Source organism: Maylandia zebra, linkage group LG1 (assembly GCF_041146795.1).
Source record: "Maylandia zebra isolate NMK-2024a linkage group LG1, Mzebra_GT3a, whole genome shotgun sequence".
Classification (NCBI taxonomy): Eukaryota; Metazoa; Chordata; class Actinopteri; order Cichliformes; family Cichlidae; genus Maylandia; species Maylandia zebra.
In genome coordinates, this window is record NC_135167.1 from 33331356 (window position 1) to 33358885 (window position 27530).

The 27530-nt window shown below is 41.0% G+C and overlaps 1 protein-coding gene across 3 annotated transcripts in view; it reads left to right on the plus strand.

The window, feature by feature from the left end:
* The window catches only part of lrp4 (low density lipoprotein receptor-related protein 4), a 111042-nt gene that overhangs the window by 56504 nt on the left and 27008 nt on the right, over positions 1–27530 (plus strand). For all 3 annotated transcript variants that reach the window (XM_014414079.4, XM_014414080.4, XM_076885243.1), the window contains exons 3-8: positions 14860–14976; positions 21268–21381; positions 21490–21606; positions 21995–22123; positions 26767–26886; positions 27052–27177. In XM_014414079.4, the coding sequence (XP_014269565.2) occupies positions 14860–14976; positions 21268–21381; positions 21490–21606; positions 21995–22123; positions 26767–26886; positions 27052–27177 (723 nt within the window). The remainder of the gene's footprint in view (positions 1–14859; positions 14977–21267; positions 21382–21489; positions 21607–21994; positions 22124–26766; positions 26887–27051; positions 27178–27530) is intronic.

The following is a 27530-nucleotide window of genomic DNA, read 5'->3' on the forward strand; positions in this document are numbered from 1 at the left end:
TAGTTCAGGAGGTTAACTCGACCAAGCAGTCTACTTTCGGGTACTGTTTAGAATACCAGAATAGGGAGGATGGTGTAGGTTTAAGTTTATTAGACTGATGCATATATACCAACGAGACAGTGTACATCACTGTGACAACAGTGTTTGTTTTCATTCAACGGCTTTATGGTTTTTGCTATAATACTTGGTGGGCCGGTCTCTAGTCAAAATGCCCCGGCCGATTTTTTGTCCCAGTCCAGCCCTGGGCCTTGCTGTGACTGTCCTCTCTCACAGTGAATGTGATTGGCATAGAGCCGTGCTCACCTTTTGACTGCGACCCGTCCAACAGCTGCAGTATGACTCATTTTTCTGTCTTCCATCATATCTTATCAGGCTTTCGATTTCTCTGACCTCTTTTCCCAGTTCAAGGCAATACAATTTATTAGCACACAGTAACACTGGATATTCATAACAACAGCAGATAAGACAAGATAACCTGGGACAACTAATACATCATGTGTTATTTCACCATTCATCTCCTCCTACTGCATCATCCTCCCTCACTGTTATAGGTCATCCTTCAAGTTATTTCTCTCTCTGCATTTCACTTACACTGAGCTAAGCGCACCTCTCTCTCTCTCTCTCTCTCTCTCTCTCTCTCTCTCTCTCTCACACACTCACACTCACACACACACACACACACACACACACACGCGCGCGCGCGCGTTGCAACAGTGTTGGAGTCCTGCTGAGTTGAAAGCGGCCGAGGTTGCGAAAGAGTAAACGATTTCAGCTAGTGAGAAGACAGGGGGTGCCGAGGAGATATATATATATATATATATATATATATATATATATATATATATATATATATGTATGTGTGTGTGTGTGTGTGTGTGTGTGTGTGTGTGTGCGTGTGTGTGTGTTGACCGTGAATGTAAAATGAAATGGAAGAGGAAAATCTCTGTTGGGTGAGATTGAAAGCGCTGCATGAGACTTGGCTTCCTCTGCTGTCAGCTCACACAAGTACGTGTGAGGTTTGGGAAGCGGGTGTGTGTACTAAAAACTCAAACGCACACATTCACAGGTATATGCACACACACACACACACACACACGTTTGGCATTCCAACTTGTGAGGACCCTCCTGTCAGGTATAACTGGGCCTCCAGGTGGTGTAATGTTTACCATATTCATGAGAAGAAGTCATTTGAACAACTCACTGACTTGGTATTCACGACTTTGTGAGTGTAAATGTTTTAAAAGACCTCTGGAACTGCCACCAGTAAATGTTTTAATGAAACCTTTTATGCAAGTGTCTTTTAGAGTTATTAAGTTTAGTTAGAGTTATCAAATATTTGTCATCTAAGTCTTTAAAATTATTAAAATGTCTTAATTTTTGTCTTTTTTTTTTTTTTTTAGCTTCAGTTTGAAGTCTGGTCTTTTTGTATTTTTCAAATGAACTTTTCCCAGTTGAACTTGAAAAAAAGTGCAGACAAGTTTACACTTTAAAGGGAATTGATAAATACTGGAAGGCCTCAGATATGTGCAGGACTTGGTCTAATCGTGACCCCTAACTCAAGATCAAATCCTCTCAACAAAAATAAGTGAGGAGTGACCACCGTGTCCTTGCATTAAAGTGATTCTCACAAGAGCATTCATATATAGACGCGCCCCCCCCCCCCCCCCCCCCACACACACACACACACAAACCACCAAAAACTAAGAAGTACCCCCTCCTGTCCTTTAATCCACCACTCTCTGCAGTCTTAGCCAATCAGAGAGCAGCTGTGACCGCAGGAGCTCAGCTGATCTGAAGGTGGGAGCGAAGAAGATTAGGACCCCATTCCCTCCTTCTCTATGTGTTGATTTTCTCTCTGCGTCCCCCTCATGTTTTTTTCTCTCTGTCTGAGCCCCTCTGTCCTTGCAGCCTCCTTAGCCTCCTTGTCTCTGCCCTCTGACCACAGGAATCCTGCACGCCCAACTCCCTTTGCTTTTTTGTTTTTCATCCAAGACTTTCTCATTTATATCTCACTAAGCGGTTGCATTTCTAGCATCGCTCAGTTCATCTCCCTTCCCCTTCCTTTCCCTTGTTGTTGTCTCATCAGTCTCTTTCTTTCTGTCCCAGGATTTGACCGTAGTTGTTTGGACACATTAACATAATCCTCCTCCTCTCTGATTTATCCAACACTCGCTTGGTCCTCTCCTCCACCTCCCTCCTAAATATTTACTCCCTGCTCTGTAAACCAGGCGGGCAAACTTGTTCACACAGAAGAGGGCATGATTAGAGGGTGATCGAGGGTAGAAGAAAGTAACAGAAGCAAGAGGGAGAGACAAAGGGGTTATTGGACTGAGGCCAGGCTTTACTTTCTTTTTAAATCTTGTACAAACTTGTCTGAGTAGGTTTTCAATGTTAACTACAGCAGAGGTTGTGGATTTAAGCTTTAAAAGTCTTTAAAAGTGTAATCAGTGCACTATCATATTAGAGGGCTTAACTGTGTAAGCCAGCACATTTAAGAATTGATGTTTTGCAACCCTTGTTAAAAGAAAATACTGCTTATATATGTCTTTTGCATTAACAGTGGTAGTTTTTTTTTCTTTTTAAAGTATTTATTTGGTTTAGCATATAGTTTATGAATCTTCATTTTGATGAAAAAAAGTCACAGTACTTGTGATTTGTATGCCTCAAGCTGAAGCTGGGCAAGTGTTACCCCATCACATTTTTCTGGATTTTGGTGAGTTTCATATTAACATTGTTTTACATGTCTTAGCCTATGCTGTGTTCTGCCAGCTGATATTGATTTTATTGGCAGACTAAACTTTTTTTTTGTTCCCTTGCCAACCCTGTGTTGTTTTGTCAGAGATTCTGCCCACGCTTTAGTTTGATGAAAAGAAATAGGAGTGCTGTGTTGATGCAGTCCTAATGTTTAATAAATGCTGCCCAAATCTGCTGGCTTACATCTTAATCTGACACAGTTTCAACTTCTGTACTTTACCCCAGCAAGAGTTTAGCTGGTGTGGTTTACAGTTGGTTTTAAGTCATTTGGAGGAAAACAAAATGTGGGTCTGATTTGTTGATTTTAAAAATCAATAAGAGCTTTTGTGCTGTCCAAAACTGGGGTACACAGGGGTGTTTAAGTGGCGCAATAGTATATTTTTCACATGACAGCTCAAATCAGAGAGATTGAAAAGAGCCGCCTGCTGAAAATAATATGTTTACTGCAGGGTTTGGGCTTGGTGCCAAACAATAAGGGAATGCAGATCCCGGCGTTTCGTTTTATGTGAAGAAAATGGCAGCCAGAACTGAAAATAGTTTTACAAACACAGAGTGCTGTTGCGTCGCTGCACTTAATTAAATTGCATTGATACATAATGAATTGCACAATTATAGCAGTTCTGCTGAACTTTTTTGACAGCCAGACTAAATAAACATTTTGCAGATATCACCTCAGGCTGTGAGCGCGTGCGGTTTGCACAATTAATAGAATAATTGAAAGTAGGGAATGATAGATTGGTGGGTGCTGGTAAAAAGTAAAGAATAACAAAGGAGGGTTATAGATCCTATTTAGTTCTTTCCAGGTGGAACTGTATTGTAGTTGTAGTTTTTTTTGTTTTGTTTTTTTTGTTATTTAGCTAACACGTGTGTTTTGGTGCTCACATGTACTTCACCTGGTAGTTGGGTTTCTTGATTTTTCTACTAAAGGTTCTAATGCTCTACATCTTGGAGCGGCTTTTTCATTTTTTTTCTGAATAAATGCCAGAATTAATAGTTGATTTTGCTGATGGCTCAAGCACACGTTTGTATTAATCAAATGTGATATAGGTGGAGAGAGAGCAATAAGGGGCTAGCTTACCTCGTATGGGTTCTATGGTGCCGTGTGTAAAAAAAATAAATAAATAAATAAAATAAAATAAATAAATAAATTTGTTGGGCCATGAACCAGACAGTGGCAGGTTTCCATACTTGTAATATGATGTGAGAATCAGCTGTCACCTCACATGTTATCATTAACAACTTACACTCTCGAAGTGTCACAGCACTACATTCATAAAATGATACTGCAAAAGTTTTACCAATCCCACCCCGAAACCCCACCCAAAAAAATAATTTAAAAAAAATGCCTATACCAATTTCTTACAATAGTTTCTGTTATTAGTTTGTTACTTTTCAGTTTGTTTTAAGTCTTAAGTCTCTCCATTTACCCTCTTCTCTTTTAATATCCCCAGGTACGGATGCGTTCCTTCTTTCACTTCTTCTTTGATCCTCCAGGACCTAACACAATTACACTACCCCCACCCCCCCACAGTGTGTTTTTGCATCTTTGTAAACCTGTTTCTTTTATTTTAACTTTGTTTATTATCCTTTTATCCTTTTTAGCTCATCCTTCCAGAAAGCTGATAAGCTTATGGCATGATGACACATCCATCTCTCTATCCACGGTCCTAAGAATTGCTTTAAAGGATCTCTCTAGAATATTTCTCAGATTTTAGTGAAACTTACACACAGTGATAGCCTAATAGGTCTTCACCCAAATTGTGGTCATGTTCTCACAAGCACTTTCCTGTGTATTGTGAGCTGAATATGATAGTTAAATATAAAATTTCAAGAAAGCTAACATAAGAAAATGGATGCATTCATTCAGCTGGAGACTGATGATCCTAATAGTCATATAATGCTGAATTAGTCTGCACCAGAGTATTTCCTGTCATTCAGTTTCTTAAGAGGAAAATATGTGGGCTGTGAGGATGACAGCGCTTAAGTGTTACTCACTGGTGTCAAGCGCTCCGCAGAGATTTGTCATGGCAACAAGCAAACGCTTCAGCATTAATCTGCCATAATGGACGGTAAAATGTCCTGTCAATGTGCTGTATCACCACTAATCTTACACACACTTGTAAGTCATTCAGGAAAGCCACTCTTGTGATTCATTTGTACTTTGAGTGATTTATTTATTTTAATTTTGTTTAATTTATTTATTTTGTAGCTTTAGATACAAAACAGTCTTGCTGGTCCAGACTAGTCCAGGAAAGTTCAGGCAGAATGATGGAGTGAACAGCTGTGGTTGGGAGGGCTGGATTTGCTTCATCCTTTAATTGGTTGAGCATGCGTTTTACTTGATCATGCTCATTCATAATGGAGACTATTATTGTTGGAAGTTTAACATTTTAATCTTGATGTATCAGAGGATATATTATAGACTCAGCAACATTTAAAATGCCACATAAGCATTAATCTCTTTGCATTAAGCATAGAAAATATGCTAAATATGCTGTAAAATGGCTCTTTGAATAGGGGCTTTTTAGATAAGAAATATTTTAGTTTGTTCTGTAACTATATTTGTGATGGATTGCTTTAATACTCCCGGGATGATGTTTTTGCAGCAAGTATTAGATTCAAATAATTTCTGTGCCACTGCAGTGCATAGTTCCCTCGTCTTGCACTTTATTTTGTAGTTTGTGCAAAAGAGCTGGTGATAAATAAGGTAATAAAAACAGGAATAAACAGTTGTTGGTCACTTGTTTTGAGGGTTTGCTTTATACAGCAGACTATGATAAACACTGGACAGAGTTGATTATGTTGCCTCAGACAGGTAGTAAACACAATTCTGCTGTGAGTTTTCAGTGGGTTTTATGAATGCAAAGTGGCGTTGTGGACAGGGCGAGGTCTGTTTACTGTATAGGTGGAGGAAAAAGTCCATTACACAAGCAGCTGCCAGACACACTCCTGGAAAAAACTGTGCTGGCAGTACCACTGTGCTCTGACGGGCTCAAATATGCGCTGGATAGCAACCAGAGCTGCCCAAAATCAGATAAGCCACCTCTGTCGGGATCGGCTGTGAGAGGAAAATAAAGAGATGGACAGAGGGGATTAGTCTGGGTTTAAGGAAGGGTGAGGGACGTACTTTTACATTTTGAGACATTTTTGTATTATTTTTCAATGTGTGCTTCCTGCATTTAGATTGGAAATGAATCAGAAGTATGGCAGCTCCAGACTGTTAACGGTTCTTTTTATGCCACTGATTGTATTAAGGTCTTCATTAAGGAATTTCTACTGACACAAATGTAAATTGAGTTTGTTCCATTCAGCAGTGAAAAGGCTGAATTTTTTTTAAAATTTTTTTATCATAATCATCATCGTCATATAGCCTGCAGAAACAAAATTAAAGACACAAGGTTATGCACAGTTTCACAATTACTTTTGCCGCCATGTCACAAGTCCAGAGTGGGTTAAGCAATGAAAGACAGGACTTTCACACCCTCTGACCATGAATCCGTTTAGAAGAAAAAAGCTGTAGTTCCCAATTAGACACAGATGCACGCTACATGATTCACAGAGAAAAACAAAGATTTACTGATGTGTGCAGCATTTTTAGTTCTCACAAATGCACGTGCTAGTCTACACGCTAAAGCCAAGCAATCTGAACACGTGCAAAACAACTTGGCAAATAAACACGTGTGCAGCTCCACACGGATCTACAAATACATGCTGCGTTTAAGTGCCGGTGGAAACTGGACCATCTCGGCTTTCGGTGGATTCACATGTCATCTGGCGTTGGGAAAGGCATTTTCCAAATGGGACACAAGCGCTTTGATTAGAACACAGGTTTTCCAGCTAGATGCTGTACAGTAGCCAACAGAAACAAACAAACAGTGTACAGACACGAGTACACCATGGCAGGACATCCCAGTGACTCGTCCTCTGAAGTGACTATATAACACTTTAAAGACTGTCATCAATTTTCACCGTTACACCCTTATATTTGTGACATGCGCGTGCACATCCTTGCACTTTTTAAGCTTGAAAGAAGCTGTGTCGCTCTCTGGAGTGCACATCTGTTTTTCTGTCTCCCTCTCTCCCTCATGTTTTCATCCTCCCATCCGTCGAGCTGGTGTGATAAGCGGCGCTTAGGCAGATATATTGGTCCCATTAGAGCCACTTGATTCAGCTACTCTACAGTGAGGAGGCAGGCCATTAACTCAAGGCCATTTAAAGACGGCCACATACATCTTCCTAAAGACGCACACACACAAAGACACACATGCATATGCAAGTCAGACGTGCAGTCAGTAAGCGTGCACACTTAACAGAGCTCATTATTATCACTTGTAACATAATGTAACAATGTACAAGTTCTCTTAGATCATGTGTCTACCAACACAGGCAAAGAAAGAAAGAAAGGGAGGAAAAGTCAAAGCAAAAGGAGGCACAGAAACCCTAAAACACCAAGAACTGTGTGACAGTTGCATTCTCACACTCTGCTCTGTTGGCTGAAGCCTAATGGAAAAGTTTAGGGCTTCAGAGCTTGTGTGAAAACGGTTCCATTTTCTTGTTATCTCTATGAATATCTAGCCATGCAAACACCTTTGGCTGTATTTTAAATGTCTGTTTCTGAGATTTGCGCCTTCTGTTGTAATGAAGGTCACTAAAGCCTCGCGGTGCTTACTGCGCTGAAAGTTGCATTGGAAAACAGAAAAAGAAAAACTTAACAAGATAATCACTTTTTTTTTTTTTTTAAGAAACTGTTCAGAATTCAGACTTTCCTCAAATATTCCATCCTCCCATTGATTGGGGCTGGAGGCAGAAATCTCACAGCAGGACTGATGTGCCTGCACATGTAACAAGTAGGGCTCCCACAAACGATTATTTTGATAGTCGACTAGTCACCGATTATTTTTGCGATTAGTCGAACATTAGACGTACAGCTTATTGCACCAGCATTCATCTGCTCTTATATAACTATCATTAGCTTACAGCTTTAAGTGTTTAAAGTATGTGCTGACTATAAATAAAGGCAAGATGATAGTTTATTAAATTTTAATGAAATTTGCAGATTGTTCCGGTGAAGTTTAATAAACTCCTTGCTATCTAAAATATAACGGGACACCGGAGTATATTCTTGAACATCTCATGCTTCTGATAATCAGCTGTCTGCTTGAGGTTTATTCAGCTATGCAAAAACTATAACTTTGATCTCAGCCAAACCGATTTACTCAGGAACATATAAAATACAAAAAAAAAACCAAACAATAACATTTTTAAGTGACTTATATATGTTTAACCTGAGTAGGTGAGTTTGAAAACGATTTGCCGGAAGTCCGGTGTTCTCACGGGCTCTAGTGAGCCTAGCCCCCGGCTAGCTATCGAGCTAGTGGGTAACAAACGTCTCCGAAAACATCGGAGCGCTTTTGAAAATATGTGGTGTCTTGATAAACTGAGCAGATATTTGAGGTTTACGCAGTTACATTCTCGCCTAAAAATATGTTAAAAGTTTATTTTGTGACCCAGAAAGAATAATAAGAGTAATATTAAAACTAACTAGCTGCCGCCATTGTTGGAAACTGAGCTGCGCTATGAATTCTGGGACAGAGCTACTTCTTCTTCTTCGGGGTTTAACGGCAGCTGGCATCCTTGTACATGCAGTGCTGCCACCTTCTGTTTCAGTCCGTTATTACACTCTTAAATCCTACTACTTATTCCTGCGTCTTTTGTGATCTGAAGCTTCAAACAACGTGTCGACTATTAAATCAGTCGTCGGTGATTTTGATAGTTGACTAATCGTGGCAGCCCTACTAACAAGTATAGTTCACCTTTGATTATGTCTGTATTTTTTCCCCTCTCTTTCATCTCAAAATGGGTCATTCCATCTCCATGTTACTATTTTCTCAACAGGAAACATTTACTCACAGTGGAGACCCATGTTTACTTTTTCTAGTCTTTTGGCTCTAGGTTTGACATAAGGAAATGACTGCATGCATTCACACACATTTGTTTGTTAAAAGTTGAAGCAGCGTAATCAAGCAATATCTGTTGGCTACATGGTTACAGAATACGGAGACTAAAATAATACTGCACATATTCATGGAAAAACAAGGCTTTAAGAATTGACTTAACTTTGTACTGTAATATTTAATGCAGGTAAACTCTCAGTATAGCTAAAGAGGTCAACTTTTACACTTACACTCTTGTTTCTTCACTGCGTGTATGTATGTGTGCGTGTGCACCAGAGAATAACTGGGGAAAGGAATGAGGCTGGTGTTGATGATGAGACTTGCAGGTGTGTATCATTGTTTGTGTGGGAATAACACACAAACAAGTGGGAATTCTTTAGCTTGGATGAGAAAAGCTCATTGGTGAAGGTCAGGGTGTGTGTGTGTGTGTGTGTGTGTGTGTGTGTGTGTGTGTGTGTTCTATTACACGTGTGAGGACAGCATCACACAGAAGAATAAATGGAAAATGTTCAGGAGCAATATTTTTGAAAGACTTTGAAGCATGACTGAGACAAAAATTTTTGTACTATTGGAACACTTCAAAGTGTAACTATGGGAGGTGAATGAACTGGTCAAACAACCATATAAATTTCAAAAGGAAAAAAAAAAGTTTGTGGTGGTGGTGGGGGGGGGTGTAAATGGATATCAGCTGCAACTGTTATCCAACTGCAAATGTGAAGATGCTCATGAGGCCGCTCATGATCACAATGAGCTGTGCACCCGTTTTGAAGTTAGATGCCATCTTTAACCAGGGTTTCGCTAAGACATCATTCTCTGAGCTGTCTTACTTTATTGTGGGGCTGAGGGAAGCATGTACATCATTGCAGCTATTAATAATATTCGCACAATCCTGGGAAATGTAGGAGTGTAGCAGGTGGAGTTCATATTAGTTGAGTTCATCATAAAGTGATAACTGGAATGCACAAGATGACACAGCGGATGGAGGGTCTTGTGAGCGTTGAAGTGTGTGTGCGTCTGTGCGCGCACATGCGTGAGTGTCAGCCTCTGAGGAATGCAGCGGTCCAGAGAAGAGCAGCGCCGTACAGAGCCGAATCCATGTGATAAGAGAGATCAAGGCTCCAGGAGACCTCATCAACTTACCTAGCAAGCTCCCTGTTGATCCACCTGATACCTGGACCAGGCCACACCTACATACTCTCCCTCTCTCTGTATCTCTCGCTGATTCGTCCTGGACTCTTTATTTGCATGCATTTTGTATATCTCCCAATTCATGTGCTTAAACAATCCCGCACTTAAGCAGAATATGTTTATTTAGCCAGTGCAGTGATGGTTGGCTTATGTCTGCATGTGTGCTTTTTTGCGTGCGCGTTAACACCACAATCTCTAAGTCTTCAGATAAGCTGAATTATTTATTGAAACGTTTCCAACCCAGCATTTTTCCTCCTTTTGTTGTTCGAGGCCATAAATCTGCTGACGCCTGACCAGGAAATGTACAGGAATGCAGCTCGATCACTTTACTTAACAAAAAAAGAGGTTTTCACAGCTGTCATCAGTCTTCTGATAGGCTCTCAGGATATCACAAGTTTAAATACATTTGTGCCAATGCTGGGTTTCTGCTTGTTTGGGACATTATGAGTTAAACTCTTATTTTATCTAAGCTGAGATTTTCTTTTAAGAGTGAATCTTGTAAAATTTATTCTAAACGGCACTACTTGACCTGTTTTTTTTTTTGTTTTGTTTTTTTAAATTTTGTACTTGATTTAGCCATCACTCCCTTCAGCCACACCATAGAAGTCTTCACAAAATGTCATTTCCTGTTTACTTTCACTAGTGGTTTCAACTCCTAACCCTAACTATCAAGAAACACTCAAATACAACAAATAAAAGCTTACTAAGCTTTAAAGTTGTATGCTATTATATTATTATTTAGTTTTACAGTGTTGCTTGCATTCTGAAGGTCTTTCAATATTTGTTTGGACATTTGCTGCTTTTTCTCTCAATTTCAGTTCAGTTCTTGTAACAGACCATTTCCAGAGGAATCGGTGAGGTTCCTAATTCAAAGGATAAACCAGACTTGTGTCTCACATAACAGACAACTTATTAAAGAACCATATTTAAATTGCATTTTCAGCCACTTTGTTACTAATACCCTGCTGTAAAATCTTTCAATTTAAACCATTTCTTTTAGCTCAATCTATGAAAAATACACAATTTGACAGGCGTAAAGTAATATTTTTGCACCAACAAAGTAATTCCCAAATTGTTGTTAGCCCAAAATTTAACATACTTTGCCATGGTGTGCAGCGAAACTGAACTGGTAGAACATACTGTGTACTGTATTTATTCTTATTGTATTCTAATTTTTGCATCATAACTTTTGCACTGTCCACTTCCTGCTGTGACAAAACAAATTTCCCACGTGTGGGACTAATAAAGGTTATCTTATCTTATCTTATCTTATACAAGAATTGGCAGTTTTCAGGTGGAGACTGTATCGTGGTTTGGGGCTGCATTTCAGGCAATGGTGTAGGGGATCTTATCAAAAGATTACTAAATCAGATCAGATTTTGAACCGCCCTGCAATACCAACTGGAAAGCATCCAACTGGCAATGGCTTTGGTCCAAAGCTTAAACACACTGCCAATGCAGTAAAAGCATACCTGAATTTAAAAAAAACCAAACCAAAAAAAAAAAAACCCACACAATGGAAACTTATCAGTCCACAGAATGTGGATTCAACATTATTAAAGCCGTGTGGGATCATTTTGACAGAGAACAGAACTAAAGGCATCAAACATCCAAAGAAGAGCTTCAGATGTCGTTCAAGAAGCCTGGAGAACTAATAAAGATAATATTGGAATTGTATTAAGTCTAGTGTTGCCTTACAGACTATATTTGCATGTATGTTTGCATGTTTTAGTTGCTAATTATTGCATTTATTTTCCAATTTCCTGGGAAAGTATAAAGAAATTAAGGGTGACTCAGTACATTTAAACAAGACTCTTTTGGCTGTACTGTAGTTTTCATAATTCATTGGCTGTATTTCAGTAATGTTGTAAGAGATGGTTGCACATGAAACAGATAAACTATTTTACTGTGGTTCATAAAATGTGGCTCTTAGATTGTGACGGATCATGTCTCCATTTCAGGAATAATTTATTATAATAAAGTAAACACTGTTGTAATGCCTTTGTAGATTTACAAAGCTTTCTTTGTTAGGAAATGTTTATGGATGATTTCTCCTGTTTTCTGATTTTACAGATATGTAATAAACTCAAAATGATGACTTCTACACACAGATGCAAGCGACAAGCTAACTTCAGCCCCTGCGAACACTTTGTCAAAATGTAGATTATAGTCATTACTGGTGATCATTATTATTCTGACATGTCACAGACTCTTTCTTCATCACAGTAAAGACTTGTACTTAAAGTCTTTTAAAGACATGTCAGTCTTATAAGACGTGAGATTTTAGATTTCAACATACATGAAAGGAGTTTTGTGGTTTTTGTTGGAAAAGTCAGAAAACATGTCTCTGGCCTTTAAAGGCGAGTGTCTTTGGTGCTCTGTGATCTTTATGGACTAGTGTTTTTGTTTTTTTTCCTCCTCAAATTTTTCTTGTTTAGAGTATTCTCAAAAACTGTTGTGTGTTTTAGTGTCTAGAGCAACACGTTTGGTTTAGATCCATAGGCAGTTGCATTCTCGTGCAAGCGGCATGATTTGACATTCGTACCATGATAAGCGACGGCAAAAAACTGGATCCACCTCAGTAAGGTTGTAATCTCAACTTTTACAGAAAAAGTAGCCGATGTGAGCATTCAGGCATGAAGCTGATATGTTAAGATGCTGTCAGATTACCTGAAAGGACTGCCTTTATGAAAGGGGCTCACAGATTCTATAAAATATGTTGTTAGCTGACAAAAATGTAAAGTTGCTTAAAATGTCTTCCTGCGATAAAGTGACACATACCAAATTAATGTGATGTCTCTGTAAGGTGATTTTACATCTTATATTGAACTGAATCCAGTGGCTGTCTGAATTGGGGGGGGTGACTGTGTGATTTAGACAGAGATCTTCAGAATGTGAAGAGAATGTGTAGACCAAGAGGGAGACAGGTTCTCTTTGCTTATGATTCTCTCTCTGAATAATGTAGTATCCATGTTGGGGTATATGGGTCAGTGGGGTTTTACTTCCCCCTGGAGACCAAAGGCACACCCCAGCACACACACAGATGCACACTTGCTTAATTCACTCCCCGAGTCCTGGCTTGTCTGCCTGGCTGGTTAACTCGCTGCGTGACGTCATACATTTTTCATAAAGTCTGCATTGCTTGGTCAATATTTCATATTTGCTATTGACAGTCGGGTGAGAGTCCATAGTAAGGAGCCGCTGCTCCCTCTTTTCCCTTCGCCTTCTCTCCCTCCTACTTCCATCCCTCTCTGGCCTGTAATTAAATTAGCTCTGTCTGCAGATGACAAAGGGCCAGTCATTCGGGTGGTGCTTAGATAGCAAGTAGCTGCACTCTGTAGAGCGGATATGAAGTTAAGGAGGAATGCGCTGAGCTGAGCTCAGTACCTCTGTTAGGAGAAAAAAGGTGGGGAAGAAGAGGATGCCTGGATCCAGGCCTGACTCACGCAATGAACTTAGACCAGATACAGAGTGAAGATTTTTTATTTCAGCTGTTTGGCAAACTGACCTTTAGGGCACCTAGTAGCCTCGCAAGAGTGATGACTGTGTTATGTTAGGTTATGATTAATAATTATTTTTAGTTGTGATGAGTACTTGTCCCATCTGTGGCATGGTCAAAATAATGTTGAAAATGCCTGCTGCAGCATTACACTGTCTAAGTTAGCATATTTGTATGTTTGTTTGTTTTTTTCATCTGAAGCTGCATACACACTTTGCTATTCGGGGCTGACCCAGATGAAATATGACCAGGGTGGAAGAATGGAGGCTATATCTTTGTGCGCGTCTCCAAAACTGTGGGCCTGTGTCGCACAGTGAGAGCACAAATGTGTCACTACTCGTCAATCATTAGGATTGCAGCATGAAAACATGCTCTTATCAAGCTCCCTCAATCATCTAGATAATTACACAAGCCCAAATGGAACAGACAGAGGTAAAACTTTTTAAACTGCAAATAAAAAATGATCGTTGCTTCTAGACTCTGCATTTTGAAGCCTCAGGATTAGTGTTCAGCCTGCTGCCATATTGGTGTCTTGGAGCCAGAAATTAGCAGCTAACTAGCGAGTATAGTTAGCAAACAGGAATATGGCATACACACGAATCACATTATAATCAAATACCAAAATCAAAGTATAAACTACTAAAATTGTTTTTACCACATAGCAGACTATGTTATTTGTCAGATAGTTCCATTAAAATGCTGCAGTTGATACTAACAGCACAAACATGAAGAGGTCCAGATTAGATGCAGCTAAATGCTGTAGCTGTCTATGCTAGCACACTTGAAGCCTCAACAGTATCTGGCCTATAGTTTAGTAGGTATTTTGAAAGTACTTAATATTAGTTTTCATTTTGACAATTTTTATTTAAATTTAGTCGCAGTCTTTTGAATGAAATGTCATTTGATTTTCATCATAATCTAAGTTCTTTTAGTTTTATGGAGTAAAAAAAAAATGTATTTAGCTGTGATAGCTGCTCCACACAGTTTACAAAGCGTCATTTGTTGACAACAAATGTATAATATGTCCATGTGTCTGCTCTTCTCTTCCTCACGAGTGCTGACATTTAGTGTTTTCATGAGAAACGTGGAGCATGGGAGCTAGTTTCCCAGGGGCAGATCAAATGTCCGTGTCTAACCGTACCGCTTAAGATTACTTCAGAATATTTTCATCTCGTTTTTATTCGTTGACAAAAGTGTGAATACATTTCATCGTAGTTTTTGTCTTCATGCATTACTTTTTATTTAGTTATTGTCTTGTAGTTGTCAGAAAAAGAGGACATTGACGCAAACTGTCAAAATTTATTGGTCAGCAACACTGCTTATAATATCCTCATAAAGACATTAGCACGTCCCATCCATGTTGTTTGAGTTTTTTTCTTTTGTGGTCCTCTTCTCTCAGCTGCTCAGTGTGTTTGTTTGTTTTCTCTGCTGACAGCCTTGTTGTCTGCTCTCGTTTACTTGCAGTGCTCCCCACCTGCTCACCGCTGGACTTCCACTGTGACAATGGCAAATGTATCCGTCGCTCTTGGGTGTGTGATGGAGACAACGACTGCGAGGATGACTCCGACGAACAAGACTGCCGTAAGTACACTTTGTCTTTCTTGAAAACACAAACAGTAGCAAAGACATACACTCGACCTGCTCCGTTTTACTCAAGGGGATGACTTATTAAAGTGAACAGATGTTTGAGGCAGCCATGTGCAATGAGGTGTTTGTTTAGAGTCTAAAAGCGTTGCCTGTCTGTTGCACTCACAAACACACGGGCAATCGCATGTGCACACGAAAACATTGTGGCAAAAGGTCAGCTCTCCCACGGTCACAGCACAAGACTTTGTTTGACCTTTGACTTTATTTTGCTCCTCTTTTGTTTTGAGGAGTTATTTGTGTTCTAAGTCGTGTGTTCTTGCTGAAGTATCCTCAGCTTCCTACCAGGCAGAATCGTGACAACATTTAAACTAAAAGGAAAAACCTGAAGCTTTGACCGCTACAGTGAGGGTATCTGTGGTCTCTGTGTTGCTATGTGAGACATTTTGCTTGATTTTGAGGACATTCTTGAGAGAGGAGGGTAATTTCTCTGTTCTCACTTCCGTCTTTTTTTTTTTTAAAAATGGGTTAATGCAGCCTTCAGAAAATTGTCAGATAAACATGATAAGGAAACCATCCTATTTTACTAACTCAACAATGTGCTTGCCCTTTTAACGAAGGTCAGTTTTAGATTCATTTGAGGTTAAGAATAGGAGTTGTGCTCTTTAAAAGAGGTCATCAGAAGTAGAGGAGTACAACTGCTTGTCTGTGTGGGGTTTTTTTCTTCTTTATTTGAGGTGTGGCCAGTGGTCAGATTCTGAATCCACATTTAGTCTCTATATTTACCCCTGACAACTCAGAAGGCTCTGTGTGTGCAACCTGATCGGGGTGGATGCATGCTGCAGGCTGGACATTCTATCACAGCATCAGAAGCAAGTTCGGCGATTCAGTTCGATCAACTTTAACACTCTGTGCGGAGGACTGGAATAGTTACAAGCAGTGACATGTCCTTGATGGAGTCGACACATGGCAGTTAGGCAGTGTCCTTCAAGTAACTCACTTCTAGATCTGTGAAGGATCTTCCACCAACAACATGTTGCTTAAATTATACAATTCATATCAATTATTGGCGATTGTATTTTTTACTTTGGCCCCAATAAAAGTGGTATAAGGGTGACAATACCGAGAACTTGACATAGACCTCTTATGCTTCTTTGCAACCATAAACCTTCTTTCTTGGACTCAGCTACAGTAACTTTGATTGATTCACAGTTCATAATAATCCTGGTTGTTGTATATTTTGTTATTATGCCGCCTCTAAACCAGTTCTGAACAAGCCATTTAAAGAACTCTTCTTTTAAAATTGATCACCTAGGGGTGATCAATTTCAGCTTTTCTTCTGATTGGCTGCCCCTCAAAAACAGAACGTTAGGTGGGTGGGGCCCGGACAGATACTTCCTGCCAGAGCTGCAAGTATTTGAACTCACATTTATGCTGGGCTCATTATTTGAAACTTTATGATCATTCACCATTGTGGTAGAACTAGAAAAGTAGAAAAAACAAAATAAGGGCAAAAGTAACTCCACTTGATAATTCTGTACATCAGATCGGGAACAACTCGTCTTTCAGCATATTTTGGCTAATGTGGAATTAAGAGTAGATCACAAAATCTGTATTGTGATTCTGGCTCTGCAGAGGAGTGGTAGCTGGGTTGGGTAGGCTTTTGATGGAAGGTAGCTATTAATCAAAAGAAGGAACGTTTTTGCTTTTGGCTGGCTTAGTAAGCTTCTGACTCAGCAGGTTGGTAACTATAGACCAGAGTGACAGTCCTATTGGTAGCTCCTGGTCTTGGTAGCAGTAGCTTGAAACTGTGTGTCTTTAGTTTATACACATCAAAGGTTTTAACAGTATTGTAGTTCCATATATATTGGATATCAAAGATGACCATGACCTCATATCTTGATTGGGAACTGCTATTATAAATTCTGTATGGTAGAAATCTGGCCTTCCCATTTTGTTTTTATTTTAATGCAAGCGAGGCCTGTTTTTGTAAGAAAAAGTGATATATGACTAATGCTAGTGTTGGCTGGATAGCTTGATAACATGACGCATAGGGTCACGGTGATAGTAAATGAGGTTCATATTTTGGCAAGCAAAAGTGTATGAATATTTTTGCTCAGTTTGGTGTGTTTTCTTTTCATGTTGATTAAAAAATAAACTGGAACCACCTTCTTATGCTTTTGAAGCCAATAAAATGAATATGTAACTCCCCACCAAACCATCCATCCATCCATCCATCTTCATCCGCTTATCCGAGGTCGGGTCGCGGGGGTAGCAGCCTAAGCAAAGAGGTCCAGTCCTCCCTCTCCCCAGCCACCTCCTCCAGCTTGTCCGGGGGAATACCAAGGCGTTCCCAGGCCAGCCGAGAGATATAATCTCTCCAGCGTGTCCTGGGTCTGCCCCGGGGCCTCCTCCCGGTGGGACATGCCTGGAACACCTCGCCCAGGAGGCGCCCAGGGGGCATCCTTGCCAGATGCCCGAACCACCTCAGCTGGCTCCTTTCGATGTGGAGCAGCAGCTGCTCTACTCTAAGCCCCTCCCGGATGGCCGAACTTCTCACCCTATCTCTAAGGGAGAGGCCAGCCACCCTTCGGAGGAAGCTCATTTCCGCCGCTTGTATCCGCGATCTCGTTCTTTCGGTCACTACCCACAGCTCGTGGCCATAGGTGAGGGTAGGGACGTAGATCGACCGGTAAATTGAGAGCTTCGCTTTTACACTCAGCTCCCTCTTCACCACGACTGACCGGTGCAGCGTCCGCATTACTGCAGCCGCAGCCCCAATCCGTCTGTCGATCTCCAGCTCCCTTCTCCCATCACTCGCGAACAAGACCCCGAGATACTTGAACTCCTCCACTTGGGGCAGGAACTCATCCCCGACCCGGAGTGGGCACTCCACCCTTTTCCGGCTGAGAACCATGGCCTCAGATTTGGAGGTGCTGATCCTCATTCCCGCTGCGTTACACTCGGCTGCGAACCGCTCCAGTGCGAGCTGGAGGCCCTCACCCGATGAAGCCAACAGAACCACATCATCCGCAAAACCACTAGCATTAAATCTGTAGAGCTAATCTGTTGATTGTAGCACTGAGTCTTGTGAACCATTTGGTCACTCTAGCCAATTAAATGTTGGACATGTGCATAGGATTACAGGGACCATCTTGCTGTATTTAAATACAATAGAATCTGTTTAATGGCCTATGCACAGACGCCACTTTCACTGTTTTCTCAAAATTCAAGTAGTTTATAGGTGCAGCAGGTAGAGGATAGCTTGCGAATGATTTTTCTGTCACCTGGTGATTTCTCCTCCTCCTGTGCTGGCCCACATATAGCATGAGCAGCCAGACACTGAATCACTTACTGATGGGGGTGGGGGGTGTCTGTCTGCAATGAGGGTGCTATGAATTTTTCATCTTCATGCCCAGTAAATTTTCCTCCCTCCTCTGTTTCCCATACTTATTATTTCATGCTTCTTTCTTTCTCCATTTCTTTCCCCCTACCTGGTTTGGCTCTCCGTTCCCAATATGTGCTGGCCAGTATAGGTTTCTCCCTAAGATGAGGTGGTTTCATTGCATTATTTAGGCCTGGGGAGACAATCCTCCACGCTTGGCTGGAACCGAAGTAGCTGTCAAGATTTCAGACAAACATGGAGAGTGAGGTGTGCCTCGGTGCAGAGCAGTGTGTGTGTGTGTGTGTGTGTGTGTGTGTGTGTGTGTGTGTGTGTGTGTGTGTGTGTGTGTGTGTGTGTGTGTGTGTGTGTGTGTGTGTGTGTGTGTGTTAAAAAAGGGGTTTGAAATCTTGACGTTCAAAAGATATTTTAATCTGGCAAATAAATATTTCGACACCTGTCTCAGCTCATACGCACATGTAGAGAGCGTGGTATCGACTCCCAGTGCTCTTTGCCCTTTGACTTTTGGCTGCTGTGTGAATGATGAGTTTCTTGAGGGCTTGTTGACCTCTGACCTTACTCTGTTTACTTCGCTTATGGGAAGGGAGCTAGAGCATGGGAGAGGCAGAGAATAGGGGGCAAATCAATTATTTTCTTGCAACCTGAATAATGGAACGAGTTTGATTGTCAATTGTCCAGGTAAAATTAAATTTTCATTGGAACCCACCAAAATACTTTTTTTTTTTTTTAAGGGGGGGGGCGAACTGGCTGAGAGGAGACTGGTGGGGGCGAGGTCAGCGGAAATTTAGCAGTTGAATGAATAGCATGCTCATGAATGTTTAGTCTTAGATATTTATTTTAATACACTTGGCTCTGTATGATGTCACTGAGAGTAGATGGTCATTTAAGGCACACAGCCCTAAGCTTTGAGCATAAAAGCTCCACCCACCTGTTATGCGAATCTTCTGTTTGCGAAGGGCAGCCAATCAGAAGAGGATTGGCTTAAAGGGAGGGAAAATGGAGCTAAAACAACTAATTTTAGAAAGTGGATGATTTTGTAGTGTAAAGCAAGTTCCAATGATGAGTGTAATAATTCCCAAATGTAGAGGATCCCCGTCAGAACTTTCTAAATATGTCATGTTTTTATATGGAAAACATTCTAGAAAGATGCTTCCCTTTTGGATCTTTGTTAAACATTAATTTGGACCCAGATCATATATACGTGCAATGGCTCTGGGTTCTTATGTCATGTCACTCATCTGAGAAGTGAAGTGTGGTTCTCAGGTGTATTTGTGTGGTGCTATAATACTCTTGAGAAAAGATGAAAGCTTTCAGTGGAAAAAAGACGAGCGTTACCCTTTTCCTTTTTGTCGGGTCGTCTCTTCTGTGGGCGTCCTTCTGTTTTTGTCTCTTCTTATCTCTCTTGCTTTGTCGTAACTGTCTAACACTCACACACAGCAGTGATAAATTATAGATTGCCTACTGCCAGGGGCCAGACATCACTGGTTTTCTTTGGCAAACCTGTTTGCTCGGCTCCAGCCGTGCTTTGCCATCGACTGCAGCAGTAACGGTAGAAGGCGGCACTTTGGAAGTGTGATGAAAGAAGCAAGGCGAACCAGTTGTTTCGATAAATGAAAGGGTATGAAAGTAAAACACTGTCACAGGGCTGAACTCTCACAAGAGGGAGTGACTTTGTCTCTCTGTTGTGTCAACTGTTTGTACGAATGACTAATGTTCCTTTTATCTCCAGTCTAAAGGTTAACTCCATAATGAAACATTTCCTAATGTACAGCCAGCACTATGTGTAATTAAGATATAAAGCATGCTGCTAGAGCTTGGTGAAAGAAATCAATCCAAAATTTGAGCTGGACTAGAAGAATATGCATTAAAGCAACTTTACAGCAGTGTGCCCACAACCATAATGCCTCAGAATCTGCCTCTAAGTCAGATAAAAGTGGGTTAAATCAGTAAAGTGTTCAGTTCTAACACACAGACAAACATACTTTAAATTATATTAGTAACAGACTATAAAATACCAAAATTTGACTGAAACACAAACTTCTTGGATGCTCTGTAATACAGAACAAGCCAGATTATCAAAACTATTTTTTAGTACCAGGCTGTAAACATGTTGCAGTTCTGTAAAGTTGGACGGGAGTGTTTGGGGGCCGTCTCGTTTTTGGAACCCATCCCAAGTAGTTGGTTGAGAAATGGCAGCTTTTGGCACATTCACGCTGGCTTCTTTTTCTGGTTCCTGCTTGAAATAACACATCCAGTCCTGGATTTTTAGACAAAAAAAAAAAGTTCTTCAGTTGCAGCTTCACAGCCTCTCTGAATGTTTCCTAACAAATAAGAAAGTAGCCTTTTTGTTAGCTTGGTATTTTTAGGTTGAAATGCAACGATCATTTTAAGGCTTTTATGCAGTTTGAGTAATAAATCAAACATTTGACTTTTTTCTTCCATGAAAGCTCGTCTCTATTAACATCCACTTTAACCATCATGTATTCAGCTAGAGCCAATTTTGGTTTTTTTTTATTTTTAAGGTTTTATTTTGTGCCTTTTGTGAGGTGTTGAAAATGTGCTTTGTAAAAGGAAATTTATTATAGCTGTAACACAGACCACTTTACACAACCTTATCGCTTACTGTGTTGCAATGCGTGTAAATTAGAGATTTTCATATTGAGCAACAAGACATTCAGCCTGAAAGCTTCACAGTCACAGACCTGCAGTGTTCTGAAAGATCCGCCTGTTTATGGAGGGCTTTTTTTTTTTTCTGCACAGCTTTTTGCTCTTAGTTTGACTCAAAGAATTAGAGTTGCCCAGATTTCAGGGTAGCTTTAGTGTCTTTTCATTGTGTCTGTGTTATATGGTGTTCTGAAGTCTGTCACTTTTTTCTGCCTGCATAGCTCCCAGGGAGTGTGAGGAGGACGAGTTTCACTGTCAAAACGGCTACTGTATTCGCAGCCTCTGGCACTGTGATGGCGACAACGACTGTGGGGACAACAGTGATGAACAGTGTGGTGGGTACACACACAAAGAGGCTCACCTAAGCCCGAGCATGCAAGGCCTTTATTCATTCCGACAGTATTTGTAATAGTATATGAGCCTGTGTGTTCTTTCCATGGCAGACATGCGTAAATGCTCAGACAAGGAGTTCCGCTGCACGGACGGGAGTTGCATTGCTGAGCACTGGTACTGTGATGGAGACACGGACTGTAAAGATGGATCAGATGAGGAAAATTGCCGTAAGTTACTGAGAGAGTATGCACAAGCTTTGTTTTGTAGACACATTGACAGGCCAGCTTATATTTGTAGGGCATCATCCACGATAACTCAAGTCAGATCAGAGTGATGGTACACTGCAGCATGTAAAGTCAAAATTGTGGCCTCAGAAAGGGGCAAATATGCTTACCAGTAAAGCTGTATGTAAACCAAGATCTCACAGTAACAAGTTTACCCCAGACCATGTAAATGTGTTCACTGTCTCAATGTAGAGCTGAGCTTCTGCTTCATTTCATGTATAGTTTCTGACAGACTCAGCAAAGTAGCATCAAAACTTCAAAGTGCCTCCGACAGCCAACTGCTGCACCATCTTTTCCAGCATCTGTTTAACATGTCTGCGTGTCTGTGCAGCTTCAGATGTGATGACAGCCACCTGCAGTGTGGAGGAGTTCCAGTGCGCATATGGCCGCTGTATCCTGGACATCTACCACTGTGACGGAGATGATGACTGCGGAGACTGGTCGGATGAATCGGACTGCTGTGAGTTCCCCGTCGCATAGCTAGAAACACACCTGCAGCATTGTAGACGTCAGGGTCTAGTCTCAAACCTCCAGGGGAAAAAAAAGTGTACTTCTTAGACACCAATCCAAGTTTTGGGCAGAAGTAAAGATTTGACAGGAAACGCACTCAGTGTTTAGCTAGGTGATCCAGACCAATCGTGCCTCTCCGGCTGGTGTAAAGAATTGCTGTCATCTGATTACACACACAGGCACAGATAAACATTTCTTAGGATCCCTGCCAGTGATCGTGGCTCTCACTAGACTGTGTTGTGCATGGTGGATGAAGGCAAAGCTCTTTCCGTTTTCTCTTCCCTCTCCTTCCTTTTATTCTCTGCCTTTCCTCTGAGTGCAACTCAGATTCATGTGTTACAGCTTCCTGCACTAGTTCAGCTGGAGTTTAAAAGTACATTAAAGGCTCATCTGAACAGGAAGTTTAACATCCATCATTTTTAGTGGTTACACCGACCGAGTCTGTTCCAAACTGGGCTCAGATACTGAACGCTGACAGTTAAAGCATGGTGCAGTATAGGGCTGCGCGATATGACCAAAATCTCATATCCCGATATAAGACATCTATCGTCCCGTGTTTTAACCGATGCATGAAACTATACATTTTAGACATAAGTTGTGAGTATTTATTACACGGCATGCTACGGGGAAAAGCCTGTTCTAACGTTTGAGTCTAAGATTTATTTTTTAGCATCTGGCGGCTCTTTTTTAATTCTCATCTGTAAATAATCTGCTCTTTCACGTGATTCAGTTTATTTTGAAAAATCTCAACAGGATCTTGAGCTTTATTGTGAAAGGTTTATGTAGAACATAAACAAGCGGACACGCGATGGTGTTACTGTCGTTGTTGCTAACCACAATGCATAAAAACAGGCGCTTGTCCGTCCGTAGTGTGGTTATATAAAATATAAGAGAAAGAGAGAACTTTAAGAAATTAATATAACCACTACAGTGACCATCAAAACGATGAAAAAATATTGCCGTAAACAGTTTATTTTGCGACACCACGAAACAAATGATAGCGTAAAATGAAACGATAGACGTTTTTATATCGTCATCCGATATATATCGTTATAAAGTAAAGTAAAGTTTATATCGAACAGCCCTAGTGCAGTAAAACATCTGTAAAAGAGATGCAGCATGTAACTGATGTTGCTTCAACTACTGGTTATTTTGATAATTTGACTTGAGTATTATTTGTTTTTGTCCATTAATACTAATAACAGAAAATGATGGCTGTCTAAGAATCAAATGATTTCCCATTTATAAGTGAGAATACATCTTGTGTAATTGCACTGAAGTTGTCCCAGAAGGTACTGAAACCACAAACAGCCATAAAGTTTCAGTCCATTTAACTCAAATTGGTCAAGGTGACACCTTTCACACCGCCAGCAGCTACCACTGCTCTACCTGCACCTGTTGCTCAAAGCAACCAAATATATGGTGGCCCTGAGAGGTCACACGGGCCGCAACTTAGGAAAACACCAACAAATATAAAAAAAAAAGAGGGAAAAAAATCACAAAACAAAATTAAAGTGTTTGTGGGGAAACATGAATGTGACGGACCATCTGCAGAAGTGACAGAAACCAAAGCGCTGAGAAGCTTAAAAGAAGCGCAGGGTTATCAAATGTATGTTTTAATCACATGAGTCATATAGTACTGTAGATACACATTTTCTTTCAGCCATTTACTGTTAGCTTGTCACTTCCATGATGTTTTTGTGTCCCCAGAAACACTAAAGAGCTGTTAGGAAGTGGCATTTTTGCCATAGTTGAGGTTGATAAGGTGGGTATTTTACCATTGGATTTGATGCAAAGTGACTCTACAGAAGAAGAAAAAAATGTGAATTGTTGATTCACTGTCTGTAATCTTGAAAGCTGATTCTTTGATAATAGTGTTTATGTGTTGTAAGAAAGGCCCTCTGGTAGCTGCACGAAAATTGAGCTTCATTGTAAAACACTGAGTGCTGATTTCACATCCCGACGTTCTGTTGATGGCAGGTTGGGCTCAGGAACAGCTGTTGCTCGACAGCCTGTGTCATAACTGGAAAGCACTCTGTTAGATCTGTGCTGTCACTGTATCTCTCTCTCTTTCTCGATCACACGCACCCACACACACACACACACGCAGAGGGAAGCCACAGTCCTGACATAGACTATCATGTTTCGTTCGCCTCGCTCCAGAGACGCTGCCTGCTGCTGACTAATCTCTCGGCTTCTCCCCTCCCTGTTCCCTTGTCTCCGATTTCTCACGTTCATTTGCTCATCATCTTTTAACTGCCCACCACATCCAGCTCTTTCACAGACACATGCGCTCGAGCCCAGTGGTTTCCCCCCACTTTGATGTGTTTATCTGCAGCGCAATAAGCACGGCTTCAAAGTTTTGCAACATCGTTTGATCATCTGTAAGGTCAAATTATTCAACTGAGCAGCTCTCTGTTTTTTCCTCTCATCTCCTCCCACATCCAGGTTTTTTAATTGCTGCCTCACTTTTGAAGTGTCGAACTTTTTTCGAAAGTTGAGCTGGCATCAAAGCGTATTTGAAAGGGGGGGGGAAAGCACAAAAGGGGCAGCAGAAAGACCTTAAGAAATACTTTAGATAACTGTGTGTAGGAAATACAGAGGCACATAACAGATCTAAATGAACAAAGTGTTGTTCAAGGTTTGTTTCAGGTCCTCGCTGATGATTGCGTGTCCCCTGTGGCTGTCCTTCACTCTCACACTGCCTGTTATTCTTGCTGTTTTATTTATTTATTTCTGACTCAGAATGGTTCAGGGCGAGAGCGTTCTTTTTTTCTTTTTAGTAATTTAAGTCCTAGTAAATTCTGTTTTATGCTGTAGTTTGTACACAAACACACACACACACACTTAGACAGAGAAGGCATTTCTGAGAGGCATAAGACAGCCCATCCTCAGACAGCATTCCTTGGCACGGACTCTCCAGACACATGAAGGGCGCTTTGTTAGAGAAGTCGACACTCTCTCTCACTCCCTCTCTCCCCCTTATGTGAATACACACACACACACCCAAAAGAGATCACACTTGCAAGCCTCGTTACCACTGATGCCGCTTTGGGCTGCGTGGCTGAGCAGATGAAAGAGCTCAGTTGCTGTTTTTGTGTGCATGTGTGCGCGAGGGAGAGAATAAGAGATAGACAAGAAAAGGGGGGATGAATCATTTGGGTGTGTGCGCGGGTGTCGGTGTGTTAGTTGGTGTCCCACGCTAATTCCCTTGGCCAATAAGTCTCTCTCTCTCAGCTTCTCTCTTGTGGGAAAGCCACCTGCTGTTTTGATCGTTTCTTGCCCAGCTGACAGGCCTGCACAGCGTTGCTAGAAACTGTCTTGACTCACATGCCTGCTGTAGCTTCGATGGGAGCCGACTCGTCCTGTCATGAGGAAACGCGTCGAAGAAATACACACACGCTCACACACGGATGAAGGGTTTAAGATGCTTATGTCTGATTCAGCTTTAATCTTCTCATCCACCTCCGTCGTCATCTGCTGCCAGTTTGAGCTTCACTTTGATCTGATCACATGTAGCGATGATGGTGGGTGATTTAAAGGTGGGACATTTATGATCTCCGCTTAGAGATGATCATGCAGCAGCTTAAGTAAGCAGATCTAATTACTATATGTGGGAAAAGTAATATATGTTTAGGTATGTGGAATGCGCTCAGAGAAGATAGAGTAAAAATGTTTATTCTGTGATCTTGTGACAAAACTTTCACTCTTCAAAGGTGCATAAGTGGGATCAGACATGGTGCAAACTTGTAGATGACTTACTTTTCCAAAATAAACAAAAGGGTACCAAAAGAGACCTGATCTGAATAGACTAAAAGGTAATGGGATCGAAATTTGGTCAACCTGAACACACCACAATGCTTGTTAGTATGTGTCATTATCTGTCGATGAACCTGTGATTGCTGATATATTTGCAGAGTTGTGGTTGCAGAACGACCTCTCGGAAGTATGGAGAAACAATAAGAGGGCTACTTTAGCCAGAGAAGGTGCTCTGACAGTGAACTAGTGCTTTGTTATGCAGTACTTGACAGCATTTGTACCATGTCAGTTCTGTGTGGCACTGCATTTGTGGCAGAACAAATTTCCATCAGTGTCTTTGTATGACTGTAGCTGAATACAGCAGGAATGAAGAAAAGCACCACCTTGAGGCGCTACTGAGCATTTGTGGCGTGCAAGTAAAGTACAAATACGCAAAAAAAGAACTCCGCTGACAGCTAAGGTGACCTATCCGCTGTCGCTAGTCTCACTTTGTGTCGTCACTATGCAGGATTTTTAGAACTTTATCCCACATGTTGAGACAGCATCTTACATGTTTCTTGGCCCTCATCAAATTAAAACATGCAAGTCTCACACAAAAGGCATGACTCAAAAAGGTGATTATTTAATAAGAAATTAAACAGCTGGACTTACCAGTGGTTATAATACAGGGATGTTCAAAGACTGTCATACCATTAAAAACGAGCCTCCTTTTCATGCTTGCTATAGCAAGGAAGTGGACCTGTAACCTGCACAGTTTGTGTATATTTTTATATATTTTTTAGATTTATATATAACTCCAGGCTAAATCAGTTATATATATGTGTGTTTATTTAGCTTCACATCAGCCATGCAGATCAGTGGAATTCATGTGCAGCAGCGGGATGTGCATCAATGCTGCATGGAGGTGCGATGGCGAGCACGACTGTGACGACCGTTCAGATGAGAAGAACTGCAGTGAGTAGCCGGTGTCCAGAATTAATGAACAAATCAGTTAAAAATTAATCATTTCTTCTTTTTCCGTCATTATTTCAAAAAAGCATTCACCCATAATGACTGAAGTCCTAATGACTGATCTAAAACTATAAGAGTAATATGTATGTTTATGTGCGTCTCCTGCAGCCACGTCCATGTGCACGGCCGACCAGTTCCGCTGTGGAACTGGACGCTGTGTCCGGTTGTCATGGAGATGCGATGGCGAGGACGACTGCTCGGATCGCAGCGATGAAGAGGGCTGTGAGAAAACTGGTAAGGCTCTGGTTGTTATCTTGTTTTCAGCCGCTAAAAATAGTACAAGCTTCAACAGTAACCATGACAACAGCTCTGAACAGCCCTCTGCTGAGAAACTTCTCTGTTGGGAAACACAGTTGCATTTTAAAAAAAGGAAAAAAGTTCAGTTTTTTTTTTTTCTTTTTTGGTCTGTTCCTTCACTGTGCTGTGGAAAGACGAACCGCAGAGACAGGCCTGTGTATTGTGATTAAAATAACAGTGAACAGGCAGCGAGGGGGAAAAAGCTAGATGGAAACTTTTTATTCTGTTTTTGGATACTATCCACCAATAAAAGGAAGCATGGCGATAAAGAAGTTCAGCTTTGCAGGAAA